Source organism: Nanorana parkeri, unplaced genomic scaffold (assembly GCF_000935625.1).
Source record: "Nanorana parkeri isolate BGI_ZX_2015 unplaced genomic scaffold, ASM93562v1 scaffold1679, whole genome shotgun sequence".
Lineage (NCBI taxonomy): Eukaryota > Metazoa > Chordata > Amphibia > Anura > Dicroglossidae > Nanorana > Nanorana parkeri.
In genome coordinates this window covers 57,458-70,772 of record NW_017307947.1, presented here as the reverse complement: position 1 = coordinate 70,772, position 13,315 = coordinate 57,458, and the positions used below count along the sequence as shown (strand labels likewise).

The 13,315-nt window shown below is 40.3% G+C and overlaps 1 protein-coding gene across 1 annotated transcript in view; it reads left to right on the top strand.

Annotated features, from left to right (window-relative positions):
• LOC108799264 (zinc metalloproteinase-disintegrin BlatH1-like) overlaps window positions 1-13,315 on the top strand; it is a 51,957-nt gene that overhangs the window by 12,863 nt on the left and 25,779 nt on the right. Inside the window, exon 4 of the mRNA XM_018571102.1 lies at window positions 759-1,232. Within this exon, the coding sequence (XP_018426604.1) occupies window positions 759-1,232 (474 nt within the window). The remainder of the gene's footprint in view (window positions 1-758; window positions 1,233-13,315) is intronic.

The window sequence follows — 13,315 nt, the reverse complement described above, 5'->3', positions numbered from 1 at the left end:
GAATTGCTTATGAATCAATTTTATCCATATGGTGAAGTAAAGCTCTATATGAAATACTCTTGGCCATATGGTGCAGTAGACACTTGTATGAAACACTCCTATCCATATGGCAGGGCTCAAAATTTCCACTCGCCCCCCTTGCGATTTGCGAGTTAAAATTGCGTGGGGGCGAGTGGAAATGAAGCCATTGAGTCAGGCACTCAACTCCTGGAGGGACTCCTGGACCTCCTCAGGGCAGCTTCTCTCCTCCTCACCGACATGATGACAGCGCTCCCTCGTGCGTCCGTCCTGGGGGGGGTTGCAGAAGGGAGCGCTGCCTGCTGTCAGGATAGCGGAGCGGTGAGGGGGAGAGTGCTGTGATTTACATCACAGCCTGTTCATTCAAGATTTCCTCATCTGGAGGGAAGCACTCAGTACAGAGGCTCCTCCCCATTCAGAAACTATTGATAGTAAATATTTTACTATCAGTGTCTGAATGAATGGGAGGCCGCTGTACTGAGTGCTTCATTAGACATGTGCGAAGACTAAAAATTAATTTCAGATGAAATGTGTATGTGTAATGTTCTGTGCGTTGTGCTGTGGCTGTATGTGTAATGCCCTGTGCATTGTGATGTGGCTGTATGTGTGTTGTGCTGTGTGCGCGTTGTGCCCTGTGTGTGTTTGTTTGTGTTATGCAGGGCAACTGGTGGCGAGTAACTTTGAAGGCCTGGCTAGTAGCTCAGGACCTGAAATTTTGAGCCCTGCATATGGTATTGTAGACACCTGTATGAAGCAATCCTATCCATATGGTGTTGTAGACAGCTGTATGAAACACTTCTATCCATATGGTGTTGTAGACACCTATATGAAACACTCCTATCGGTATGGTTTTGTAGACGCCTGTATGAAACACTCTTATCCATATGGTGTTGTAGACGCCTTTATGAAACACTTCTATCCACATGGTGTTGTAGACGCCTGTATGAAACACTTCTATCCATATGGTGTTGTAGACGCCTGTATAAAACACACCTATCCATATGGTGTTGTAGACGCTTGTATGAAACACTCTTATCCATATGGTGTTGTAGACGCCTGTATGAAACACTCCTATCCGTATGGTGTTGTAGATGCCTGTATGAAACACTTCTATCCATATGGTGTTGTAGACACCTGTATGAAACACTTCTATCCATATGGTGTTGTAGACGCTTGTATGAAACACTCCTATTCATATGGTGTTGTAGACGCTTGTATGAAACACTCCTATCCATATGGTGTTGTAGACACCTGTATAAAACACTCCCATGCATTTGGTACTGCTGTAGACCCCTATATAAGACAACTGTGATAGATGTTTGTATTTTTTTTACATCTAGACCCCCCAAAGAAGAAAGCACAATTTTTTTTTCAATCCCAGAACCATCCTCTCTCTTAAAAGTATTGCCGCTTGTGATGTCTAAGATTAATATTATTCTTTGGTGATGCTCTTAATTGTTTCACAACAGAATGTTTTGTATCTGGGAACTTTCCTTTATTTATCCAGCATTTACGTAATTTCCAGCTTTAAGTTATTGTTTTACAAGATGCTATGAGGAAGTCTAATTGTTATCCTTGTTAGATAAATAACCTGTGCGCAGTTCTGAAGTCTGTGGGTACACCATGAGCACTGGATTTTGGTAGATCTGTCTTCCAACTACAAAGAACAAGTCATAGAGCTAAATAGATTATACATTGCGAGCATTCAAATATTGTGCTGGGGTCAAATATCTGGACAAAAGTCATGTTGGTCTAGAATGATGTTAAAGTATAATTCGAGGTAAAAAGCCACTACCTGCACCGGTTCAATACATATATGCTTACTGTTTCAGCTGGTAAAGGATTTTTAGTACTACTTATTCAGTCTTATAACATATATAACCCTGACAGACATCGAAACCAGGTGAATGCCTTATTTTTTGGTTCAGCTTAGCAGATTCCTTGAGATCTTTCATATTCTACCAGCTCATTGTACAATGTCTAGCTTCATCACCTGTAAAGAGCCGGGAGATGACATAGGAATCTATAAACCTGGACCAGAAATAGAAGAACGATCTTCTTGGCTGTGCAGTGTGGCAAAGGTGTGTAAGGCTAATGCCACCCATGACACAGCTGGTTCCATGTGACGTTCCTTTGCTGGCCAGATAAGCAAAATGTTTCATCCTTGCCGAAGTACATTCTGCAAAATATCAGTCACCAGTGAGGGAGCGATATCTTGTTCATTAAGCCAGCAAGGGAGCAACACATGGACACAGGTGAGTATTCACTGCTTGACACTGCATAATGAAACCTTGGCAAGTTATATGGAGATCCTTAACAGTATCACTCGTGTGATATGGCCCTAATCAACTCTGGTCATAGAGAATTCTGAATTCCTTGGTTGGCAAATCAGTTTACATTCATGTAATTCACCTGTATTTCAGCTCTTTCCCTGGAGCTCCACCATGATGGTTTGACCCATTGCCCAACTTGAAGGTGCAGTTGGTGGTGGACCAGTTTTCAACACTACCATGGGGCTCACCTAAAGACTGCTGAAGGTACATGCAAGCACCTCTAAATTCCTGCGCTTCATGCATGTTGTTAGTTTAACTTTTTTTTCTTTACTGCCTGAAGTGCTTTAAAGTTGATATTGGGGTAAACATAAATATATAATACATATAAATACAAGAGCCATGTGTATTCCCATTTCTCTTAGTGTCCTTTGTGTATTTCCACCAAATCTGTGTAGTAATCCAGCATTAAACAACTCTTGCACTTTGTGTTTTTGTGTCTGGATTTCAGCTTTATTCTAAGCTAATAAAAACAACACGCACAGGCTTATAAGGCATCATTTTATAAAGATCAACTTCCTGATTCTGCGGTCCTCACTTTCACACACTGACTGGTAGAAAGTATGGACAAATAACATCAACAGAAGGATTTCAAAACAGCTTTGGGTAAATATATTGCACAGTTTATCCCTTTGGGCAACAAGTAAAAATTAATGACGTGTACTTTTAGTGTTAAAAAAATAGACGGGAAGAAAAAAGCATTTATGAAATAGAAATCTGAAGAAACACCTTTAACACTTTCATATGTGAGAGTTGCAAAAATTGTAAAAAAAGAGTGGTGCGGGGTAGTATTCTCAGGCGGGTGTCAATGAAAATAATACGCCTCATGGGGTTGGGGGGTTATATGCTGTATTATATGCCGCTATCACCCCTTTTTTCCCCTGTGTATTTGGAATTTGCCAGTCAGCAAATTGAAAATGATTAGAAGGTCACTAAAGGTAAAAGGGGCAACAAGTTCCTCTTTAGTTTTGTGTCTACCAAGTGATATAATGGTGCTGTTGTATGGGATAATAATTTTATTGATACAAATGTCAACATAATATATAATATCAGTATATTAATTACAAATGCACCACAGTGGCTTAAAGGACAACTCCACAGTTACAAAAAATGAAGTCCAATTGGTTAGGGCACTCCTTGGGGGAAGGGGTGTTGAGGTCAGTGTGCAGCTCCTAGTGGCAGTAGACCGAGGTGTCTAAATTGTGTGGTGGTGAACAAGAAAGAAAAAAGAGACGGAGTGCCACTAACTGGCACAAAAGTGTGGACGGGAAACAACAGGTAAATAACAAAACAGTCAATCAAAGTTGAATGTACTGTGAAATGGAAATGGCGGTGTCTGGCACATGCGATAGAGTAAAATAGTCTCAGCGGTGGGAATCTCCTGGTGTTGTTGCCAAGGAGTCTGGTGGTAATGATGGACGGGTGTCCAATGGGCAGATTGGCTGTGTCACTCCTTGAAGGGAATGCTGTATTGGGGCCGACGTGGAGAAGAGAAAAATACAAAGGTGGTTAGAATCTGAAAATGAGTTCTGGCTACTTTCACAGCTAATAGACGAGGATTTGTGAAACAAAAGACCTTAGGTTGTTGGGCACTGCCACGGGGGACATGTACTAATGTAAGAAATATTGTTCTGCAACTTACAGGGCAACGTGGGAAAAACACCAATCCTTAAATTACATGCTTGGAAAATGCATTTACGGTAAGCTGTATGTCGTGTAATGGAGCGGTACATTTCTCACAGTCAGTGTCAGCAACACAGCATTTTGGCATCACATAATTTGCATGTATAATTTTTCTTCACCCTGACATTATTCCTTAAAAGCTATTATTGTACAGACTAAAAGACAGCAATAGACAGCATTTTAAAATTGAGACAACACATGCAGCTGTTCAGGTCAAATATGCACAATAATGTGTATTGTGCATATTTGCAGGTCATACGTGCAGGGCAGCTGCCAAATCCCAGCCAGGGTCACTATCTGCAGTGAGTTTGCATGTTCTCCCTGTGCTTGCGTCAGTTTGCTCCAGATTCCCCACAGGGCCCCCGAGGCCAGGCCTCGGGGCGGCAGCGGTGTGGAGTCCCCCGACGGCCGGAACATACAGTTCTGGGCGGTAAGTTGCTTTCTACATTTAGTCCTGCTTTGGGAAGGCAGGACTAAATGTGGGGAATCCACTCGCTCGTTAACAAGTGATTGCGGCGATGTCGCCGCAATCACTTGTAAAATGTGTGCTGCCTATTAAAAAAATAAATAAACAATAATAAGATAGAAAATTATAAAAAAAAATTAAAAAGTAAAACGACAAGCTAAAAAAAGGAAAAAAATAAATTAAAAAAAGTGATAAAAAAGTAAGAAAAAAAGAAACCAAAAAAAAAATAGAACTAACACTGCTGCCCCCTGCCATCCGGTTGCCATTCTCCGTTGATTTGGGTGGGAGGTTTGGTTGGCGGGGAGGGGGTGCATTGCGGAACCTGGCCTTGGGGCGGCAGGGAGAGCAAATCCGGCCCTGACCCCAGTTTCCTCCCACACTCCAAAGACATGCTGGTAGGTTAATTGGCTTCTCTCTAAGTTGGCCCTCTATGTATCCATGTGAGATAGGGACCTTAGATTGTAAGCTCCTTGAGGGTAGGGACTGATGTGTGCAACTATGTAAAGTGCTGCGTAAATTGTCAGCACTATATAAATACCTGTAATAAGTATAAAATGGAAGGAATAATGTTCACATTGCATGGGTATTATTTCTACACTTTCTGGTAGGCTTCATTTGCTTGACCACTTCCCCATTTAGCTTTGGAGGACAAAAAAATAAATAAAGTTCTTGTTTTTCTCATTAAAATAGAGCTAATATGGTGCACACAGCATACATAGTATTTCTGTAATTTTACCCACATCTCCATTAAATTTTTCAGGTCAAAAAAACAAATTAAAGTTCATATTGTTCTCAATAAAACAGAACTGCAATGCCACAGAAAGCATGCAAAGGATTTCAACAATTACATGTAGGCCTCATTGCCTAAAACACATTGTAATTTAGTTTTGATGGTCAAAAACAAATTAGAGTTGATATTTTTTCTGATTTAAACAAAAATAATATGCTGCATACAGTACACATCCCCAAATAGCTTCAGAGGTCCAACAAAAAATAAAATGTATTAATCTTTCTGATTGAAATAGAAGAAATGTGCTACACACAACATACATAGTATTGCTACAATTCCTTGCTGGCCTTATGGCCTCATCCATATCTCCTTGTAGCTTTGGAGGTAAAAATAAATACAAAAATAAATAAATAAAGTTTACATATTTCAGATTAATAGAGAAATAATATGCTACACACAACATACATTATATAGTAGTTCTACAATTTCTTGCAGGCTTCATTGCCTTAAATCACATCCCAATTTAGCTTTGGAGATAAAAAATAAAGTTTGTATATTTCTGATTAAAACAGAATTTATAGGCTACAGACAACATGTGTATTTCTGCAATTTCTTGTAACCCTCTTTGGCTAAAGCACTTTCCTTAAATACCTTTAGAAGACCAAAAAAATTTAAATATCATATTTTTCAGATTAAAATAGAAGTAATATGCCAGACACAGTATACATAACATTTCTGCAAGTTCTCTTAGACCTCATTAGCTATATGCTATTCCCATCTGGAGGGCTTTGGAGGGCCAAAACGTAAAATTTATATTTTCAGATTACAATAGAAGTAATGTGCCACACACAGCAAATTTACTATTTTTACAATTTCTTGTTGACTTTATTTCCTAAACCACATTCAGATTGATCTTTGGAGGAACAAAATAGATTTGAATTAAAGTTTTCTTTACATTTTGCAGTAGGAGTAACATGCTACATACAGCATAAATTGCAATTTTACAATTTCTTGCAGACATTATTGGCTAAACCAAATTCCTATTTGCCAAAAAATTTAATGTTCATATACATTCAGGGACGTGTGGTCAGGGGAGGCAGGTATGGCAGAGCCTCACCTAGTATTATGGAGGAAAAAGCTGTCAGCTTCAAGTCTGAAGCTGATAGAAGCGTGAGCTCTGTGGATGGTTTGGACCAATGGCAAAGTGCCATTGGTCCAAGCTGTCCAATAAAAAAAAAGAAAAGCAAAACATTGAGAACATCGATCTCAATGCCTCACCAGTGACGAGCAAGTGAGGGACAGGGAGGCTCCTCCTTGTCTCCTCCCTTCCTTCTCCCACCTCCACACATAGCTTGGTGACTGGGTTGGGGGCAGGACTTCGGCTGGCTGGGGGCGGGGCTTCTAGGGCTGTGGGTAGGGTGTCAGGTGGGAAGGTACTGCACGTCACTGTATTCATCGCATAAAAATGGAAGGAATACTGTACACACTGCATAGGCGTAATTTTAATACATTTCTGCGAAGCATAATTTCATAAAGCACTTTCCTTTTGCGGACAAATAAAACACAAAATAAAGTGTTTAATTGTGACTGTTAAAAAATGAAGGACTTTTGTATATACTGCATAGACAGAATTTACTAATCTCTTAGACGCCATATTGTGGAAAATGTCAGTAACTAGATAGACAGTGTTGAGGTACCTTTAATAGGCTGCATTTTGAATTGTAGGGACAACAGTCAGCTTTTAATAAAGAAATCAACTTTAGACTGTATTTATTTCACAAAACAAAAGAGATAAATGTTGTACTGACTCCATGCACAGTAAATTTTAAAATCTTGACCACATTTGAAACAGGAGAGACACCAGCCAGCTTTTAAAAAAACGAAATAATAATAGAGTGTGTTATTTCACTAAATAAAGTAAGCAAAATACATTACTTGTTATCCATTACACCACCTCTTCCATTTGCTCTGGCTGTAGAGCATGCCCGCTGCCAGAAAGGAAAGCAGTTATGCCCTCCCTCTGAAAGATGTTCCCTAAGCACGTTGTTGCCCTGCAGATGCACAATCTGCTCATCCTCTACAAGCTGCGCGTGATGAACCTTTGCCTCTCCCTTTAGCCCTGGAGTCAGAGGCTAAATTTTGACATGGTAGTTTGCACCATTGGCCTGTCTCACAGGACTATAACAAAGATCATTTACTTCCAGCTGGAAATCCCACTTACCGTTTTACTTTCTATAGTATGTAGAACTGAGACACCATCATCTGGCTTTGCAATGGCTACAATAGTGTAATGCAAATGGAGGAATATCTCTCTCTGCTTGCGTGCCACAATAATCCAATAAAGCAATAGTATCGCTTGGAATAACCCGGCTGTTTCTGATCTAATAGGTGTTACAACAAGCTCTGTTGTTGGTCAGTGGGCTAACGTGTTGGAAACCGCCATGTGGGTGGTCCCATACCATCAGTCTGTATATAGAGGAGTAAAGGAATAAAGTACTATCATTACTGTCATTACCATGTGAGGTTTGCAGGACACCCTGGCACACTAACGTGTAGAGAAGTGACTGAAGATTGTAATTGTTAAGCCAGTTGTCCAGTCCCAGAGACCAACAGCTTTAAAGGCATAGTACCCACTGGATTCTCACGTCCCACTGGTTCTCAATTTACAATTCTGCTTCCATTGTGAAGCCCTGACTTTTGATTTCTGAGGTCCCAATATTTTTTTTTTTTTTTAATCAGATAGTTTTTATTGGCTTTTGTTTTTTTATACAACGGTACAAACATTTACAGTAAGCCGTGAGTGGCCAAACCAAAAATAAATACAAAATCTTGTACAGAGTATTAATGGACCAGGAAAGAGGGAAGGGGCAACAAACTAAATGGGAAAGGGGAAGGGAAGGAAAATGATAAATCGTATCCAGCCTCTACCACAAGGCAAAACATATCGCTCTACTTGCATGACAATACCAAAATAAAAATACGAGGAGTAACAGTTCCTGCATTTGTCTCAACAGTGGAGCGACTGCTGTCACTGTTGCCAGGTTTACCCAAAATAATATCATGGTAATTGACCGGTACTCGTAAGGAGAGGTTCAAGGGAAACGCCCAGCAGGACGGGAAGACAACCATTCTGACCAAATTAGGTAGAATCTGTGCCCGCCTAAGGGCCATCACCACTCCATCCTGTAGCAAATTCAACCAAATTTATATGCATAAGACTTTACCACATATCACATGGACAGATATGGAAATTTTCCATTTATGGTTTATATCACATATAGGAGGCTATAGTGAATAGCCTGTACAGCAGCCCTTCGGTTCCACTGAACCGCAGGGCTCCGGCGGTCGAAGAGACCCGAATGATCAGCCGAAGCTATGGCTGGATCCTTCAGCTGATACGTGAATAACCCCCATAGTCTTACTAATAACCACTGGATAACAGCCGCCATCATTAGAATCTCCTTTCTCTTCCACAAAGCAACATGTACTGCATTTCTATGCACAATCACTTGAATGTATCCTATTTGTCTTCTGGGCTACCATCTTAAAAGAGAACTATGGGGTAAGTGTTTTTCCCCATAGTTCTCTTTTGGGTCACGGGAGGACATATACTAACCTCCTCCCATGACCCAAAGCTCTCTATTTCCCCCCGATATACTGGGAGTGCCACAGCCGGATCCCAACAATACTGTTGAGATCCACCCAGCTGCGTGAGTGACAGCTGGCTCTGCCTATCTAGAGAACTATGGGGTAAGTGTTTTTCCCCATAGTTCTCTTTTGGGTCACGGGAGGACATATACTAACCTTCTCCCATGACCCAAAGCTCAGTATATCGCGGGCCATTGCCCCTGATATACTGGGAACGCCACAGCCGGGACGGATCCTGACAATACTGTCGAGATCCACCCAGCTGCGTGAGTGACAGCTGGCTCTGCCTATCTAGAGGCAGAGCCAGCTGTGCCCGTCCCCTCTCCGTCCGTTCCGCCAGTCAGCGCTGGATTGGAGAGGGGAGGGTTGAATCCCTGCGGGGAGGGGCAACTGACAGTCACGGCTCTCTGCAGGGAGATGATCGGAAAGTGAGCGAGTGACGGTATGTGTTCGTTCACTTCATGATCAATAGAGCCGACCTGTGACAGCATCTTTTTCACAGGGCGGCTCTAACTATGAGGATGAGTGGAAATCACTCACCTCATAGTTTTCCTTTAAGGGTGCACAAGTTCCCCTAGCAGTAAGTATGAATGCCATCAATGATGCACAGTACATACATTGGGAAACCCTGGAAAAGCGATTTAGCTAGTATAAGTCATACTGGTGATCACATCGTACAGGGTAAGCACACAACTATAAATATCAGTTGAAGAAAAAGAAGAAAATAATAGTGATGTAATGCTAGAGACAAATGAGAAGTCCCTTCTCTACTGCTTGATTGACAGGTACCATACGCTGACATTCTTACATCAATGCCAACAGTAACTCTCATCCCCAGGCGTAAGGTACACAATGTAACATTGCTTGGGGACAAACACGTGTAACATTCAGACAAAGAACCTGTTTGCTTATCAGGGTATAAATGACAGAGAATAATTGCTGCTTTCTTCAGATCCATTTCCCCATACATATGCACCCACTGTGTGATCCAACAGGTACTATGCTAATGTCCATCATGTGTCCATTGGTGATGCTCATCCTCCAGGTCTTAGGTGAGTATATAAATTTGTTTACCATTTATTGCAGTAAGTGTAAACTAATTTCTACTATGGCAGGTGTCTAAGGAGAGCTTCAAGGATACCAGTGCAGGTTTTGGGTCTATACCCTTGTCAACCACACTGGATTGCTTGTCCTTTCTCTAAGCTTATACGTCTACACTTTCAGCCATCTACCTCTGCAATTGCCACACATTGTAGATCATTTAAAGAGACACTTTACTGGCAAACTGGTGTCTTCTATACAGAATACTGCCTTATTGTACAACAGCACTAGAATCATTTAGAAAAATCACAATAAATAGGCAAATTGTACATATAATAGACAAAAGGAGATGTTCAAATCATATAAACATACAAACAATAGTATACTGCCACTGCTTCCAACAATATACAAAGACAGTCCATATATTTTCATAAGTGACCTCTGTTCAAGTAGAAGAGCTTTGTTTTCATAGAAGAGTGCTGATTTTGAGTTTTTATGCCAATGAATGATATAAAACATCTTTCCCAGATAGCAAGTAATTGAGCTGCAAGTTTGAAAATGACTTGTTAAACTATTGCAGACTTGCCAAGCTTTACAATTTTGTTGCACAATTACAGCAAGTCTGCATTGCAAGTCTCCAGACCAGCGAGCTTGCAGAGCTCTTGCTAAGACCTGCAGGACTCTTACTGTAGACTTGCCAAGCAAATTTGCTACAAATTCAAAAAGTGTCAACTAGAAGTTGTGCTGCAAGTGCTCTGCAAGTCTACAACTTGCCAGGAATGTGTGCAGCAAGTTAACAAGAATTACAATTTAACCCTGACACAAGTTTGTGGCAAGTTATCCTTGCTATCTGGGTTTGTATAGAATACAGTCTGATACCTCTGGTACACATAAGGTATACAAATATGTTCTGCCACAGAAAGAATGTATTCTTGTTGGTTCGAAAAACGTTCTTGACTTGTCTGTGAAGGTTCTAAGTTATCCAGGTCATGGTTTATCTATTAGTAGTTGGTCACATTCTACTGGACTTGTTCTGAAGACATTTCATAGCTCATATAAGCCACTTCACTTACATTTTTGTGAGCAATGATCAGACTTCTAGGTTTACCATCAGTCTCCTTTCCTTTCCCTTATCGATATCTATACCTTTCTGCATTTCTCTTTACTCCTTTACCTTGGTTTCCCTCTCTCTTTTTTCCTGCTTCTCGTTTTTCTCTCTCCATCCTGTTCACTTTTTTTTACACTACCTTCCTCCAAAAATATAACTCTCTGTATGCACTTGCTCAGACTTTGAATTTTATCACTTATCTTGAATCCATTGAGACAACAAATAGGAACATTATTTCTAGTTGACTATAGTCTCTTAGATGTGCCACAGGCCTTTTCCTGCATACAGCATACTATCACACATTCTAACACAGTATGCAAGTAGTTCCTCTATGATTGTTTCTTTTTTATGTGTTATTCTTCTATTTTTTTCCACTAACAATACTAGAAACCTAAAGTTTCGAGCTGATGGGAGATGTGCAATTTTCTTGGGATAATATCAAATCTTCAGGTTATACTGTATTGCTTGCTCTCTTTTACAGAAAGCATAATGTTTTATTAAATCCATGTACAGAATATTTTGCCCTATGCTCAGGGAAAAAGCAATGTAGGAACAATCGGGAACAACATTTTCAGCATGCTGTAAAATCATAGTAGCTGTTGCTGATGCTTGTTGTCTTTTGCAGTTACCGCTAGTGTTGATCGGATTAGTTTTATCAGCAGAAAATAGTACAAAGTGTAGGACCAGTCTAGATGTAGCTAAGAGGCTTTAAAAGAACATATGACATAAGAAACGACATATGGTAATACCATACGTCCCAATTGTCCCTCATTTGTAACCAAATCCCCCTGTCCCTCTTTCCTGCTAAGTTATTCCTCTTTTTGGTCTGATGTGTTTTCAAAGTTTTTATTGGTTTTCAGTACTTATACAGTTCCACTCATAGACCGCAATATCCTTATATAAACATAAAATATATGTATCCTAAACAAGCATTATATCACAATCAATGGTCCTTCAACAGCAACAGGGCTAAAGAATGCTTACCTCTATCTAATGTGTTAATATAATACCAAAGCCCCCCGCAACATGATTCTAAATCCTCATCATACCTGCTATAGAATGGGGGGGTCGAATAAATTCAATTTTCTCTCTTGCCATTGTAAGAACCGCTGTTAGTCACCCAATCTGTGGGTATTGGATCCCTCTGAATGGGTCGTACAAGGCCCCCAACAAGAAGGGGAGTATCTGAAAACACAGTTTCAGTAATAAATTAAAAGAACCAATAAAAAAAAAAAAGAGAATATATGAACATTAAAAAAAGTGCCTACCTCGAATAAAGCCTACCTGGTCCTGGTGAATATAGTTACCCAAAAATCTACTAAGCCTATTCGCAAAGATTTTAGATAAAAACTTAATATCATTATTAATTAATGATATTGGCCTATAGTTAGTTACTTCCCCTGGATCTTTATTTGGCTTTGGAATCACACTTTTTGGTCTGATGTACATGAAAATGTACTATTGAACTACCAAAAGTGTTTTCTGCACCAAAAGGAAAAGTAATGGTGAAAAAAAATCTATTCCGGGTTAACCGATACTTTTTGGCATAAAAATCCTTAACAGTCTGCATAGAGTGGGGGTGGGGGTGGCGGGGGCACACACACATAATGACAGGGATGTGTCCAATGCCTAAATACAGTGTGCTGGAAGGTGTCCCTCAATGTTGGGAGGTATAGGTAATACCTATGATGTGGGGCACATTGGCAATACAGTAAACTGTAGTTTCTGGTTGCTTGAGAATTACTATTAATTCTATAGCAACAACCCCGCCCCATTTATCTGCTGGCTAGATTCTGCTATTGGCTATTTCAGGTTGCCATAGCAGACCCCATAACACAGGCACACAACAACTTATGCTGCAGACATCAATAGATTCAGGTGTAGCATGTGCCACAGTTACTTTTTCCACCAGCAAACTGTGATTCAGAGACAAGACTCCTAAAGGGTTCCTAGCCAGGAACTTAATTTCCACCGTGGGGACTATAACAAGTACGGGATCCCAGAGGTGGAATATTCGACTCTTCACAGACCTGTGCTTCCTGAGCCTGATGTAGGTGTTTCTAGCTGCACAACCAAAACAATTCTGTCTTGCATGGCTGAGCTATGTTCTACCTTACTTTTGTAGTCTCACTCCCCCATGTTTCCTTTGCAATATTACCGGTTACATCACCAGTGCCTCAGAAGAACAGGAAAAATAAGAAAGGAAAGTTAATTTTTAGCAAAATAAAGTGCAATAAATGTAAGATAACAATGTGTTTTGGATTCAGTATGCAGATATGCATGGCCATGTA